The 15,288-nt window shown below is 43.2% G+C and overlaps 1 protein-coding gene across 7 annotated transcripts in view; it reads left to right on the top strand.

The window, feature by feature from the left end:
- The window catches only part of LOC309639781 (sodium/glucose cotransporter 1), a 142,978-nt gene that overhangs the window by 104,963 nt on the left and 22,727 nt on the right, over positions 1-15,288 (top strand). For all 7 annotated transcript variants that reach the window (XR_014251850.1, XR_014251851.1, XR_014251852.1 and 4 more), the window contains 5 exons: positions 244-351; positions 4,126-4,276; positions 6,221-6,389; positions 10,693-10,908; positions 12,431-12,536. Coding sequence is in view for 3 of the 7 variants with exons in the window: in XM_082417470.1 (XP_082273596.1) it covers positions 244-351; positions 4,126-4,276; positions 6,221-6,389; positions 10,693-10,908; positions 12,431-12,536 (750 nt within the window). In the remaining 4 variants the exon portion in view is untranslated. The remainder of the gene's footprint in view (positions 1-243; positions 352-4,125; positions 4,277-6,220; positions 6,390-10,692; positions 10,909-12,430; positions 12,537-15,288) is intronic.

Consider the following 15,288-nt stretch of genomic DNA (forward strand, 5'->3'; position numbering starts at 1 on the left):
TTCTTTGCTTCTCCCTCATCTGCCTAGGAACTGTCTTTCTTCCCCAGGCAGAGCTTGGGAATGGTCAGGACCAGCAGGGCAGGGGGATGGCATGGAAGGGCTTAGTGGGAGCTGTGCTCTTTGTGGAACCATTTCAGGGCCATGGGCAGGAACGTCCTGTTTGAAGCCCTGTCTTAAGAAGGTGAATCCTGGTAATAGTTCCCAGATGTCTGCTTGCTGACATGACTCTTCATCTCTCCTCAGAAAAAATTGCCTGCACTGTCCCCTCGGAGTGTGAGAAATATTGCGGCACCAAGGTTGGCTGTACCAACATCGCCTACCCTACCTTGGTGGTGGAGCTCATGCCCAATGGTGAGAGTTGTCCCTGCTGGCAGGGTCTTTCTTGGGAGGCTGATTGGGCTTGGGCCGTATCTACATAGCTGTCTGTGGGCCTTCTGGGGCAAAGCCATTTCTGAGCCCGGGGCGCTAGTAGGGAAAGCCTCATTCCAGGCGTCCTCAGTTTTAAGCAGGTCTTGCCTTAGTAGGGAGGAGACATCTGGCTTGGTTGGGCTCCATGAGTCCTGACACTTGTCCATCAGTCAGGCATGGAAAGGAGATGATCTGAAAACATGTTAGGGAAAAACACGACTTTTTCATGCTCATCTAGAAAGTCTTTTGATGCTCTCCAACAGACATTAACATGAGGCTTGAACTAAATGGAGTTTTACCTGGAGAATGAATTGACTTCTAGGCTGTTCCAAGGAAAAACATGGAGGGAAAGGCAAAGAGCGATTTTAGCTCTAGAATGAGGAAGTTCAAGGCAGTAGGTAGATTGGATACAAGGGGGTTTCTCATTATAGAGCATGTGGTGTCCTAAGAAAGTGAATACTTAGAGTCCAGAATAGTTAGTTTTGGGGTAGACCTGTATGGTTACTGTTCATCTTCATGTTGAAGAAAAATCTAATTCTGGCTTAAGGGATGGAAATCTCGTTAGGTTAGGGGTCTCGGGAGACAAAAAATTCAAAGGTATTGATCAGGAAAATTAAGAATAAACATAAAATTTTATTACTGAAAGGAAACATGGAGATCATCTAGTCAAACCTGTTCATTTTACAGTTGGGGAAATTGAGGCCTACAGAGAGAAAGTGACTTTTCCAAGGCCACACAGTAACTCAGCGTCTGGCATGGTTAACTCAGCTGAAGGCTAGAATTTAGGAATTTGGATTTTTTTTTTTAAACCACAGACTGGATAGATGACCTTGGGCAAACCCTTTGCATTCAACTTCTATAAAAATGGGAGTAATAGTTAACTATTCCACTGAGCTGGGTTGCTTATTAATTAAGGTTGCAATTAACAAGAATCATGGCTCTTTTAGAGTTCTGGCTGGGATCCTGGCCTCTATGGCGTGTTTATGCTATTTCCTTAGACTGGCAGATCCTGGGTGAGGACTGTAGCTCTGAATACTGTGCTAGAGTGGATTGTGCATGACAGAAAGCTGTGTGGCACATAGTACACAAAAACGCTGCATTTGCATATACCATTGCCATTCCTCACTTTTGGCTGGAATCTGGCTTCTGTAAACACCAGATTCCCCAATGACCTCTCCATGCTAGATCAAATAGATATTTTCCATTGGTCCCTCAGTAGCATTCAGCATTATTGATCACTCATCTTTCTTGAGTTATTCCCTTCTTTTGGATTCCATAACACTATCCTCTTCTGTTTGTCTTCCCCCCCCGCTCCCCGCCCCCATCCTTTCCAGCTGTTCCTTTTTGTCTCATTTGCAGATTCAGCCTCCTTCACTCAGCCAGTAAATATTCCCCCACCAATCCATCACCAAATTCTGTCCATTTTACCTCCTAAGTATCTCTTATATTCATCTACCTCCTTCTCTTGTTATCTCCATCACTCTACTCTGATATACCGTTATTTGTTGCCTGGACTGCTCTAAAATTATGTTAAACAAATATTTGTTGTGTGAATAAATGAATGTGAGTCTGAGAAGAGTATCATACAGAGGGGAGAAAGCTCTATCCCAGCTGAGCAATTAAGTGGTAAAGTAACTCCGAGCGAGTGGCAGAACTAAGACTTGAAGCCCTACCTACTAACTCCTTGAAATGGACCTTTGTTTTATTAACTGAAAAATGAGACTGTTGGATGAGATGGTCTTTATAACTCCTACTATAGATCCAATAGTCTGTAGTCTACATGATAGACACTCAAGTGGGACCATTAAAAAAACATCCCAACCAATGACAAAATAATCAGAATAGGCAACCTTTATTTTTCTTCTTGTGAGGCTGTAGATGAAAACACAGCTATAAAATTATTTACAGATACAATACCTAGAGGATGATAGAATCATGTTCCAAAAAGATCTCAAGAAGCAGGAATGTTGACTCGAAGCTAACAAGCTGAAGTTTAGTAGAGATATATGTCAAGTTCTATTATACAGGGATAGTACAAGAAACTGAAGATGTTTAGCTTGGAGAAGAGAGAGTTCAAGAGAATATGAGTTGTCTTTGAATATGTGAAAGATGGAAAAGTGGATGAAGAGTAATACCGCTTCTGGTGGGTGGCGTAAGGACTCTGTCTGAGGCTATCAACAGGCAGATATCTGCCTAGTTAGGACTGTCCAAGAGGGAGCAGACTCCTGTTGCTGGAGGGTTTAGGCAGAACAAAAGTTGTGGAAAGGATTTGTGTATCAGATGGGTGGTAGGCCTAGGTGACCCCTAAGGTTACCTTTACTTCTGGGATTGTACTCTCAATAGTGGGCCCTCAGCATGGCCTGGCCTCCTAGCCTTAGTAGGGACAACCTCGTGCTCTCCTTGGTTAGTATTTCACAGAGGTGTGAAACTATCACCACAGTCAATTTTAGACAATTTTCGTCATGCCCCAAAGAAATCCTGTACCCATTAGCAATCACTCTATGTTTCATCCTAGCCACCCCCCAGCCCTAGGCAACCACGAATCCACTTTTTGTCTCTATGGATTTGCTTAGTCTGGACATTTCATATAAATGGAATCATACAATATTTGTCCTTTTGTGTCTTTCACTTAGCATAATGTTTTCAAGGTTCATCCATGTTGTAGGCATTTACTAGTATTTCATTCCTTTTTTAAAAATGATATTCCACTGGATGGATATACCACATTTTGTTTATCCATTTATCAGTTGACGGACCCTGTGTTGTTTCTACTTTTTGGCTATTATAAATAATACTGTTATGAACACCCATGTGCAGGTTTTTGTACAAACCTATGTTTTTATTTCTCTTGGGTAGATGCCTAAGAGTGGGATTGATGGGTCATATGTTAACTCTATGTTTAACTATTTGAGTAAATATTTACCATAGTGGTGGTACCATTTTACATTAGTGCCAGCAATGTATGAGGGTTCCTATTTCTCCACATCATTACCCATGCTTGTTATTATCTGTCTTTTTAAAAATTATAGCCCCTCCAGGGGGTGCAAAGAAGTATTTTATTGTGATTTTGATTTGAATTTCCCTGATGCTTAACAACTTTTCATGTGATTATTAGCCACTTTATCTTCTTTGGAAAAGTGTCTATGTAGGTCCTTTGCCCATTTTAAATTAGGTTATTTGTCTTTTTATTATGGAGTTGTAGGAATTTTTTATATATTCTGTATAATAGACCCTTATTAGATACATGCAAATATTTTCTCCCATTCTATGGGCTGTCTTTTCACTTTCTTGAAACCTTGTCTTTTGAATCCTAGTTTAAATATTTCTTCATTATCATTAATCTTTTGGGTGAGAGACCTTGTAAAAGTCCGCTCAGATGGAAACACGTACACACACACACACACACACACACATACACACACACACACACACACACACACCACCATCACCACCACCACCACCACCACCATCAATCACCCAACTGCAAAGCATTTACCTCATGTGTATTTTGTCCCTAGCTCTTTGTTGACTGCTGTGGACTTACAATGTATTTTTAAGCTACAGTCCATTCCTTAAAAGTTCTAATCTTTCTGGAGAGATAAATCAGAGAATATGGTGTGGTGTCAGAAGGCAAAAAACTTTCCAAGTCTTCACACTTTCCAAGCACAAAAGAGCTGAGGTTCTCCATGTACCACTCAGAACCTCCTTTTCTTTCAGGACTTCGAGGACTGATGCTGTCAGTCATGTTGGCCTCTCTCATGAGCTCCCTGACCTCCATCTTCAACAGCGCCAGCACCCTCTTCACTATGGACATCTACACCAAGATCCGGAAGAGAGCATCTGAGAAAGAGCTCATGATTGCAGGAAGGTAAGTTCAGCTCCCCCTGTCATGCACCATAGAAAGCTTGAATGATCAGAGAGTTTCCCTCAAGCTGGGGAAGATTGGTACATGCTGGGTAGAATGGGAGTAACCTCTGTGGCAAGTTATATTTGCTTTCAGTGGCATTTAACTTTAAATTGGAGATCATCAAACAGTGTCCCTCTGAAGCAGGAAATGACATCAGAGATCATTTAGTCTAACCTCAGTTTATCAATAAACAAAATGAGGCTCGTCCTGCCCAAATCAGGAAGCAGAGGCAGGACTGGAACCCATGGCCAACTGAGTCCTTGTCCAAGGCCCTTTCTACTGTCCCACGCTTTCTTTCTCAGCCCTCCACACTGCAGCTCTCCTCACTGGACTTCTTTTAGGCCCAGGTGCCTCCAATACCTTGACCTTTGCTATAACATTTTTCAGGACCATCGTGAGGGTTTGGTGATATTATGCTTGTGAACATGCTTTGTAAAGTCTAAAATACCAGGCTATGTGCACGCTTGTAATGGACGCAACAGGATACTGAATGCAGTAAGCATTGATCCGTGGGTCAGGTGTGCCCATTTTCCCAATTATCATGGAGCAGATGCTCTGGATAGAGGACTAGCGGAAGCTCTGCTGTGTCTCTCCATGGGGCTAAGGCAGGCCAACCTCCTCAGGGGAGGTGGAAAAAGTCCCTGGAATGTCTGTCAAGGGAAAGGTTCCCAGGGAATGCTGCCACCTCATAAATCTCATGAGCAAGATTAGGGCAAAGGAAGGAAAGGAAAATGGCAGGCCACTTTCAGGAGATGAGACACCTGGCACCCAGGGGAGGTCTGACCACTGAGCCAGAGTCCACCACTCTGCTTCACCGGAAGCAGCACGGTTACCCTGACTGGGTTTTCCTTAGAAAGAAGTTTACTGGTGTTTTTCTGTTATTTATAAGGCTCAAGATGCAACATGGGAAGAAACCCATTTTGTTACTTTGCCAGGGCTGGACCTCTTGGCCCTGAGATTATGCTGGGGCTCACATTTTTTTTGTGCATCCAATGACTGCTGCCCAGGGGTTTGTCCCTGTCCTAGGTGAACTTACAGTTACATGAAACAATTCCAAACTTTGCTGTGACACCTGTAAGAGCAATCAAGGGCTCAGAGAAGGGAGACATGAGTGCACCATGCAGTAGCTAAGGAAGGCTCCTGGGGGAGCTGCGTCCAAAATGGTGGATAGGAGTTGGGTAAATGGGAGGCAGTGGGAAGGGCATTTTAGAGGGAGAAATATGTGAGTGAAAACATTGCTCCGCAAAGGTTAGCTTAAGAGTCTTGCCTTAAATTCAGGTAAGAGAGATAAGAGAATCACAGCCTTCCTTCTATTTAAGTCCAGAGGTTATAAGGAACCCTCCAATCTTTTCAGGACTTGAAGTGAAACTCAAAAGGAGGAAAGCTAGGGAATTCCCTGGTGGTCCAGTGGTTAGGACTCTGTGCTCTTGCTGCCAAGGGCGCAGGTTCAATCCCTGGTTGGGGAACTAAGATCTGCAAGCCATGTGGCGTGGCCAAAAAAAAAAAAAAAAGGAGAGCTGGCTCCAAGGTCCATACCTTTGTTCCTATACTCCACTGCCTCTCAAAGTGGGATTCTCTCCTGGTGGTTACTGGGTCTACTTTACTATTGAAAATCAAGTGCATTTTACTTACAGGCGAAGAAGATTTTCCTGAAGAAGCAGAGTACAGAAGAAAAGAGTCTCAGTGAATTTGCTAATTATTTTTCCTTGCTGTGGTCATATAAAACTTTATATCTATCTATCTATCTATCTATCTATCTATCTATCTATCTATCTATCTATCTTTATGTGTACATGTGTATTTGCTAGTTATATATATACACACACACATATATGCATATAGTGATATATATTTATTCATGTGGAGGCATTTATTGACACCCTATTGTGTGGGCTTTGATTTCAGGTTGTTCATGCTGGTGCTGATTGGCATCAGCATTGCCTGGGTCCCCATTGTGCAGTCAGCACAAAGTGGGCAGCTCTTTGATTACATCCAGTCCATCACCAGTTACTTGGGACCACCCATTGCAGCTGTCTTCCTGCTTGCTATTTTCTGCAAGAGAGTCAATGAGCAGGTAGGTATCATACATGTCTAGAAAAATCATTCTGGAACAGAAATCCCCATCTGGATTTGTATATTCTCTGGGAGGGATTCTACTTCCCAGAGATCTTAAGCAGGAATGAATGTGCTGCTGAGGGTTTATATGGAAAAGCCTCCAGGGACCATGGGACTCTCCCGGGTTCACATTCTCTTGGACTCCCTTCTTCTCTTTGCTGCAGGTTCCAAATTAATTCCCAACTAATGATGTATGTTTTCCATCCACTCGTGGTGATTTTGACCCAACTGCATGGCACTCCCTGGGAAGTTTGTAGCCCCTGGGTGAGCAGCTCCAGAGGAAGTTCTAGCACAGGCTACTTCCTTGGTTCGGCAGTGAGCTAGATTTTCCAGCCAGCACTTTTCAGGGCCCAGTGAAGGACCAAGTAGTGATACTCAAGCAGGATAGGGATGAGGGACTGTCAGGAATCTCACCTGTTGAGAGAGTTTGTGTGTGTGGATAATGGAAGACTCAGCTGGAAAGGCAGGTTAAGGTTAGACTAGGCATGGTCCCTTTGAAAGCCAGGCTGAAGAATTTGAGCCATCATCAGTGGGGTAGCGCTGCAGATTTTGAAGCACCACTAAAAGGATGCCTTTGGATAAGGCTTCTGACTGGGATGTTGCTCAGTGTCTCTGTATCCAACCACCTCTATGCCTGGGAAGGATTGGGAAGGGGTAGGGGTGTTGACTATGTAGCTGACTGTCTGAAACAATATAAACAATGATGTATTTTTGGTTAGACAACCCCTTTCTCTCAATAGGACAGAGACAGATATATATCAGGGAAACACTTCACTGCAGTGACCCAGAGTTGAGGTGTGTAAATCACAACATGTGTCTCTCTTCCTTTGCCATTTGCCATTAGGAACATAGTCCAGATTTGCTGGGGACACAAAACTGGGTGCATGGGTAAGTAGCCTTGAGAGATCAGAATTAAACATGCAAGTGATCTTGGCAGGTTAGGGAAATTGGCACACATCTTGGAATACGTTTCAATAGGGATTGACAGAAACTGGTTCACTGGGAGATTTCTAAAATGCAGGTAAGGAAAGTGTGGCTAGAAGCCCAGCTGGGTATTGCAGTGGGCCACAAGCAGACTCAGTTCAGCAATGGACCAGAGCTTTCAAAAAGTAAGGCTAGGGACTTCCCTGGTGGTCCAGTGGTTAAGACTCCAAGCTCCCAATGCAGGGGGCCCAGGTTCGATCCCTGGTCAGTGAACTAGATCCTGCGTGCCGCAACTAAGACCCAGCGCAGCCAAATAAATAAATAAATAAATATTAAAAAAAAAAAAGTAAGGCTAAGAATTGGAATAGATTGTCATGGTTCTCAACTGGGGGTAATTTTTCCTTTTCCCAGGGGAAATTTGGTGATGTCTTGCAACATTAATTTTTCGTATCTGTGAAAATTTTAAAATTATATTTCATATTTAAAAATTTTGGTCAAACAGAAATTGCTTTGATACCCCAAATCCAGATTATTACCTACATTTCAAAATTCCTTAAGGAAAGGTTCAGTTTATTCTACTATTTTGGTTTCTTTGGTAGGAGATAGAGCTATATATCTTTATGTCCATGTCTATGACACTCTGAAAGGAATAAACACATTTTGTTAGCATTGTTCTCCTTCATTTGGCAGTTATTTACAACCACTCTTCAACTAACTTCAGAAGTATTCCAAGTTATTAAAGGGAGTGCTTTTTGGGTATGTAAACACCCAATAACTACTGTATTGGGAACATTTTTTTTAATGGTGCACTAAATTCATCTCTTTAATTAGGAAATGAGATGACTAATTTTCACATCATAAATGCAACATTCTCTTATTTCATTTTTTTAAAAAAATTTATTTATTTATTTTTGGCTGTGTTGGGTCTTCATTGCTGCACGTGGGTTTTCTCTAGTTGTGGCGAGTGGGGGCTACTCTTTGTTGCGGTGCACAGGCTTCTCATTGCGGTGGCTTCTCTTGTTGCAGAGCATGGGCTCTAGGCGTGCGGGCTTCAGTAGTTGTGGCTCGCAGGCTCTAGAGCGCAGGCTCAGTAGTTGTGGCGCACGGGTTTAGTTGCTCTGCGGCATGAGGGATCTTCCAGGACCAGGGCTTAAACCCATGTCCCCTGAATTGACAGGCAGATTCTTAACCACTGGGCTACCAGGGAAGCCCTTATTTCATTATTTTGGAACATTTTTATTTTCTTGGCTGCGCCGTGCAGCTTGTGGGATTTTTAAAGTTCCCCGACCAGGGATCAAACTAGGGTCCTCTGCAGTGAGAGCACGGAATCCTAACCACTGCACGGCCAGGGACTTCCCATTTGGGAACACTTTTGATTGTTATGATTTGAGGAATGTTACTGGTATCTAGTGGGTAGAGACCAACATTCTACAATGCATAAGACACCCTCCTGTCCCCCTTCCCCCAACAAAAAATTATCCAGCCCAAATGTCACAGTGCTGAGGGTGAGAAGCCCTGGCCCAGAGTCTCTGGAGAGTAGCACACAAAGACTGCAAAGTGATTCTCAGGACCCGTCTCGCACTCTGTTTGCTGAGGGGTGACTAAGTCTTGAGGAAAATTTCAAAGGATCCCAGATTTTTCTTTTTTCCTTTTTTTTTTTTTTAATAAATTTTAAGCTACACTTTTTTTTTTTTTTACTTTTAATTAATTTATTTAGGCTGTTGCTGCGTTTTAGTTGCAGCACGCGGGATCTTCGTTGCGGCATGCAAACTTGTAGTTGTGGCATGCATGTGGGATCTAGTTCCCCCACTAGGGATCGAACCTGGGCCCCCTGCATTGGGAGCGTGGATTCCTACCCACTGGACCACCAGGGAAGTCCCCCAGATTTTTCAAGAGCCTCTTGAGAATAGAGACTAAAGGAATAAGAGCAGACTACTATTGCCAAAAGAAAAGGAAAACCTAAGCGAGTTTTATCAATACTATTCATACAAATTAAAGTTAAGAAATAATTTTTTTACTGAGAAAGTGTATGAGGGACAAAAGGAACATCTTTTTCTTCTTCCTTATTCATTTATTCATCCAGCAGACACTTCCAGATGCCAGCATAGGGCTAGGCTTTAGCAACACACAGGGAATGAATCCTGGTTCCTTCTCTGGGCAAGCTCCCAGTTCAGATGGGGAGACAGGAGCGAATGCATGATTACACGGCAGTGTGGTCAGTGCTGGTGTGGAGGTGTGTCCACAGTGCTGCAGCCACAGCAAGGAAGATGCACCCACCCAGTTCTGTCTAGGCAGAAGGAGAGGAGACCTTCCAGCTAGGGCAAGATTCCCAGGAAGGGATGAACCTGTGCCCTCCTAGGTAGAGAGAATGACCTGTGCAAAGAGCCAGGACATGAACATACATGACACGTTTAAAGAATAGCTGGTTATTTAGCACACCTGTAATATACAGTGTGGGGGTACAGATGGCTAGCAAAGGAGCCGTTCAGACCAACACTTGACAAAATCACGAAGGCTCCTTTTGGCCACCCTTCTATGTGCTCACTCTGCTTTGTCATTGGTCCTTTTAAAATATGACCTGTAGACTCAGACTTTGTCCTCTAGGTGAGAACTGACTGAAAGGAAAGAAAGAAGGAAGGAAGAAAGGAAGGAAAGGAGGGAGGAAGGAAGAGAGGGAGGGAGGGAGGAAAGAAAGGGTTTTTTAAAAAACCTGAAAAATTGTCCCCCAATGTTACTAGTCTCTTAAGGGCTTTCCATAATTCTAATATGTAAACCCAAAATTTAATGTAAAAACACACAGTATAATTTTATGTTCTCAAATTAAAAACAGTGACTTTGGATCTATAAAAGGGGGTGATGGAAAATTCCTTTCTCCTCTGTCCCCAAAAGACCCAATTTTCTTTTTCCATGTCTTCAAGGAATACAAATTACTTCACCAGTAATTGTTGTACATCTGAATGTGCCTAAATCTGGAGGCTGATGGTAAAAGTAGCTGCAGGTAGAGAAATTCAAATTATTTTTCAAGTTAAAGGGAATTAAGGCCTTTGGAATTAAGGCCTTGGGTTGCTATTCTAACCAGTTATTAGACACTTTACTCCATTATCTTGTGAATCCTTGTTTTATGACTTACGTAAAATCACATTACTGAAACATGGTAAACACAGCCACTGAAGGCCTGATGTAACATTCCTAGCCGTATTCTGAACTCCACTGTTTCTGTTTTAGATAGCCTGGAGCTTTCATTTCTCTCACTGTTATTCTTTTGCCTCTGTCCCCCCAGTGAATGCGCAGCTGTTTTCTGTATACAGTGTTTCTTAACCCAGGTTTTTCTTTCACAGGGAGCCTTTTGGGGACTGATCATTGGATTTGTGATTGGGGTGTCCCGTATGATTGCTGAGTTTGCCTATGGAACTGGGAGCTGCATGGAGCCCAGCAACTGTCCCACAGTTATCTGTGGTGTACACTACTTGTACTTTGCCATCATCCTCTTTGTCATTTCTCTCATCATCATCCTGGCTGTCTCCCTCTTCACCAAGCCCATTCCAGATGTGCATGTGAGTATCCATCTGGGAGACCTGTCCTGCCCTGGTTTCATGTTCATGCTGCAACACCCATCTTGGTTGCCTTTGGCTCAATCAGACGTCATATACTCACATGACTAAAATAGGCCATCCTTGCTTTTGGTGTCATGTAGAAGGATCCAGGACAGAAAACACGGTTTCCCAGTAGAGCAGTGTCCAGAGTGTGTCTTCAGCAGGAGTCCTCACAGCAGGCCTCATTTCACCCCAGGGGCTATTCTCTGGATCCTGCTCCCCAGGTGACAGCTCGGTACAAGGGAATGAGATCACATGGGCAGGCAGAGGGGTCACCCTGGCTTGGATGCTTATGTCCCAGATAGCAACACATATTTCTTGTAACAGTCTCCTGGTCATAGCTTCCAGGGGTCCCAGCAAGGGACATACCTAGTTATAAAAATCACCACATTGAGGGAAATCTGAAGTATGATTTACCCTTTATTTTTTCCCAATTAAGCCTCCAAACAGTTGCCCATAGAATTTAAGAAATTTCAAATAGTATCAAAGTATAATTGATTCAAGACTTCAAAAATCACAAGTACTCTTCTTTAGCTCTAGATGTCACCCTTGGTTTAGGGTATGTTCGCAGCCCTCCCAATGCAGATGAAGATTACCAATTACGGGTCATTTTTACCATAAGCAGTATAGTCTGATAACCCAGCACAGCTGACATTCTGTCCTTTTCAGTTTTCCAAGGAACAGCGCTAGAGAGTTAACCCAAGATCGCATTTGTCTGTAGAGAAAGAGAAAGGGTTTTGTTTTTCCCTTTCTGGTGCGTGCACAAATACAGGGGCTTACGGAATCCCTGAGAGACCTTCAGTCTCACTGCCAAAGTTTCAAAACTGTGACCAACCTTAATGTCAAACAAAGATTGCTTTTATAGCAGCAGAACCGCCATCATGGTTAGTGGCCAAATCTGTCACAGGCTCGCTTTACGTTGTATTCATTACTTCTTGATGTCTCAGTTTTTGAAAGTATTGTAGCCCCAAACACATTTAATTCCATGCTTCCTCTTGAAGTAAAGTGGTTTCTGGTTTCATGTCAATAGAAACTGCACCTCCAGCTGTTCCCTGTTCTAAATGGCTTATGAGTCTACAATTCTCCCCCCATAATATAGTACAAAAAACCTGATCTTACACTGCCGGTCTGGATAAATGAGTGTCTAGCCTTGTTTCCCAGCACGAGTGCTAAATGGAACAAATTCACTTATCATATGTAACATGAGATCATTCATTCAAAACATTTCTATGTTCAAGGCAGTCTCTTAGCCTCTGAATATGCACATAGCATAGGGGCTGGTGTGCATGTGTGTAAGATTTATATCCACATTCCCAACATATTTAGAGATAGTGCTGTGGATGGGAACTGTTATCTGTGTTCTTGATGGTATTGAGAGCCACATTCCTTTTCCTTTCTTGATGTACATCTCTTTGTTCTCCCAACTTCTTGGCCCAAGACACTGTTTGGATCTTTCTGCTAACCTGTTCTGCTTTCTCCACAGCTCTACCGCCTGTGCTGGAGCCTGCGTAACAGCAAAGAGGAGCGTATTGACCTGGACGCAGGAGAGGAGGACATTCAAGAAACCCCAGAGGAGACCATTGAAATAGGTGATTTGTGGCTCAGAGCCTATTCCCAAGCCCTAAAGAGTTACTCCTCCAACAGCAAGACCACCTTACTGAAGCCTTCACTAAGTGCCTCATCAAAGCTCAGATCTTTCTTCTAGAAGGGAGTGAGGAGTGGGGTGTGGGGTGAGATGGATAAGTGGGTTTTGAGCAGTTTACTCAAGGTCTGGTCAAGGGGAGGAGGGGGATACCAAATCGTCCCAGCTCTTCAGTCTCTGGTTTTTAGTGCTCAGTAAGCGTGGGTGAGATACGTGCCACCCTGGCTTGGTTTGGGGCTTGGCTAGGGACAAGGGAAGGCTCAGGGCTCTTCCGACATAGCCTGTGAACTGAAAGAAGTTGGAACCAAAGCTATGGTCAGTTCTAGTGATATGAGGGGGATGGGATAGAGGCTCGTAGGGTCTTGTGTCTTACTGGCTTACCACATCATATTTAAAAAATCAAATTTCCCTGGAAGTCCAGTAAGATAATGCTTAGGCAATGCCATGATTATCCTGATCATGGAGCAATGCTTTCCTCAACTTCTGTGTTGCAGCTTTTCCTCCCTAGATGGGAGGGGTGCACACATGGAGGATGGTTGTGGTGATGTGTGGTGTGCAGAGGTGTGGTAGCACAAGGTCATATGTGTTTTACCTGGTACTGGGCTGGAGGTCTCATCATTCCACCTGAAGGGGAGCATGGATGCTGCAGAACAAGGTCTGAATCTGGCCATCAGGAAACTCATAGAACTAGCTCTGGAAAGGGCCCTAGAGATTGTTTGGTCTTATCACCTAATTTTACAGACATGGAAATTGAGGCCCAGGAAGGGAGAGGCTTTGCCTATGGTCCCAGCTCTGATGTAGTCTGCTCTGAGATCTCTAAAGACCTCTCAGTTCTGAAATGTGACCCTGCAAGTGCTGGAAGGAACCTAGAGCCATAGGCAGCTGGCCATGGTATTGAAAAAGGCTGCCCCTTCCTGCTTCCTTGGGGCAAGCAGGTGTGAACATGCCCCCTACTTCTCCCACCCCCCAAAATGTCTCCACATTGAGTGAGAATATCACAGATTTGAAAGGAACACGGATGAGGCATATTTTGAATGTTTTAATGTGGAAGAAGAGATTAGCTCTGCACCACAGGGAAGGCTTAAGACAGATGAGTGGAAAGAACGCTTCCAATTTAACTTGAAGTATGGAGGCAGGATAGTGCAGAAACAGTGTGGTATTTGGATTTGGGGAGAACTGAGGTTGAATCCTGAATTCTCTACTTACTACCCTGGGCAAGAGATTCTATTTTTTTAAAGCTCAAGTTCCTCACAATAGTATTCTAAATGATAGGCTACACTTCATAGCACTGTTGGAAACATTGAATAAGATAATCCTCCACTATAAGAATTGGCTATAGTTATCACTGTCATTACTGATACTTAAGGAAGAGTTTTCTGTGTTTGTCTGGAAAGGGGTGGGCAGCAAGTATGCTTCTAACAGGGATGCCATAGAGGAGACTCCTACACTGACTAGAGAACTGGCTTAGTGACTTCTGAGGTTCCTGGCAGCACTTGAATTCTGTTGTTTCTTGATGAGCTCATGGTGAAATCAGACTGAACACCCTGCCCTATTAAAGTTCAATAAATGAAGATTTCTTGAGGGCTTTTGCAGGCAATAGGTGTGACCCTCAACATTCTCTGAGAAATGGCAACATGAGGAAACTTGCAGCTGCATCATCATTATCCCCATATCATCACCACCAGCACCATTGTCATCATGACTGATATTGATATGATCATAACATATTTTAATTATGAATACTTTAGGGATTCATTTTAGCACTGCATCATACTTGTAAGGCATATAATGCAAGTATAAGTCTTCCAATTTTACAGATGAGGAAAATGAGACATAAAGGCTTTGTCAAGGCCACCCAACTTTTTATTGACCCAGATAACCAGGCATTTCTCACTTGGGCTGGTTAGTGAGCCCAACTCCTTGCTACTCCCTCCCCATTCTCCTATTTTGGTAGAGTTTACTGAAATGGAGGGGTACAAGGAGGTTTGTCTATCTTTTTTATGTGTGTGAGAGAAAAGAGAGGGAATGGAAGGGGACTAACACTTCTTAACCCCTACTACACACTGGGCACTCTCTCAGGAAATCTTATTAATGAAGAAGGTGTTATTTATCCAACTTTACATATACTTGAATATGAGAGGTGAATTAAGACGGCCATAAAGTGGACTGACATATATACACTAATATGTATAAAATGGATAACTAATAAGAACCTGCTGTATAAAAAAATAAATAAAATAAAATTCAAAAATTCAAAAAAAAAGCAAAAAAAAAAAAAAAAAGAAGGCCATAAAGCTGGGTTTTGGTTCCAGTTCTGACACATATATGTGCTTGACCACTGAGGTTCTTTCCAATTCAGTAAGTCTGTGATTCTTAGAACTGGGAAAGTGGAGAGCAGTGGTCCCTGACCATGGTGCTGAAAACACAGTGGGCTTGATTTTGTATCTAGTGAGTCACAAACCTGAGATTCTAACCCAGGTCTGCCTACCTCTAATGCCACACCTGGGCTCAGAGGACAGAATTAGTTCCCTTGGTGGGTATCCACTATGAATGGCAAGGTCGGTTGAATGGTTCGACTCAGCAGTATCAGATCTTAAGCCCTGGAAATGTTGATCACTGCTGCCTTGTATCAGGGACTATTCAGACCAATCCTTACCACATGGCTGGATCTGTTGTGAAGCCTTGGAGTTTCCAGGTGT

This window comes from Balaenoptera physalus (genome assembly GCF_965194825.1).
Source record: "Balaenoptera physalus genome assembly, chromosome: 12".
Taxonomy (NCBI): domain Eukaryota; kingdom Metazoa; phylum Chordata; class Mammalia; order Artiodactyla; family Balaenopteridae; genus Balaenoptera; species Balaenoptera physalus.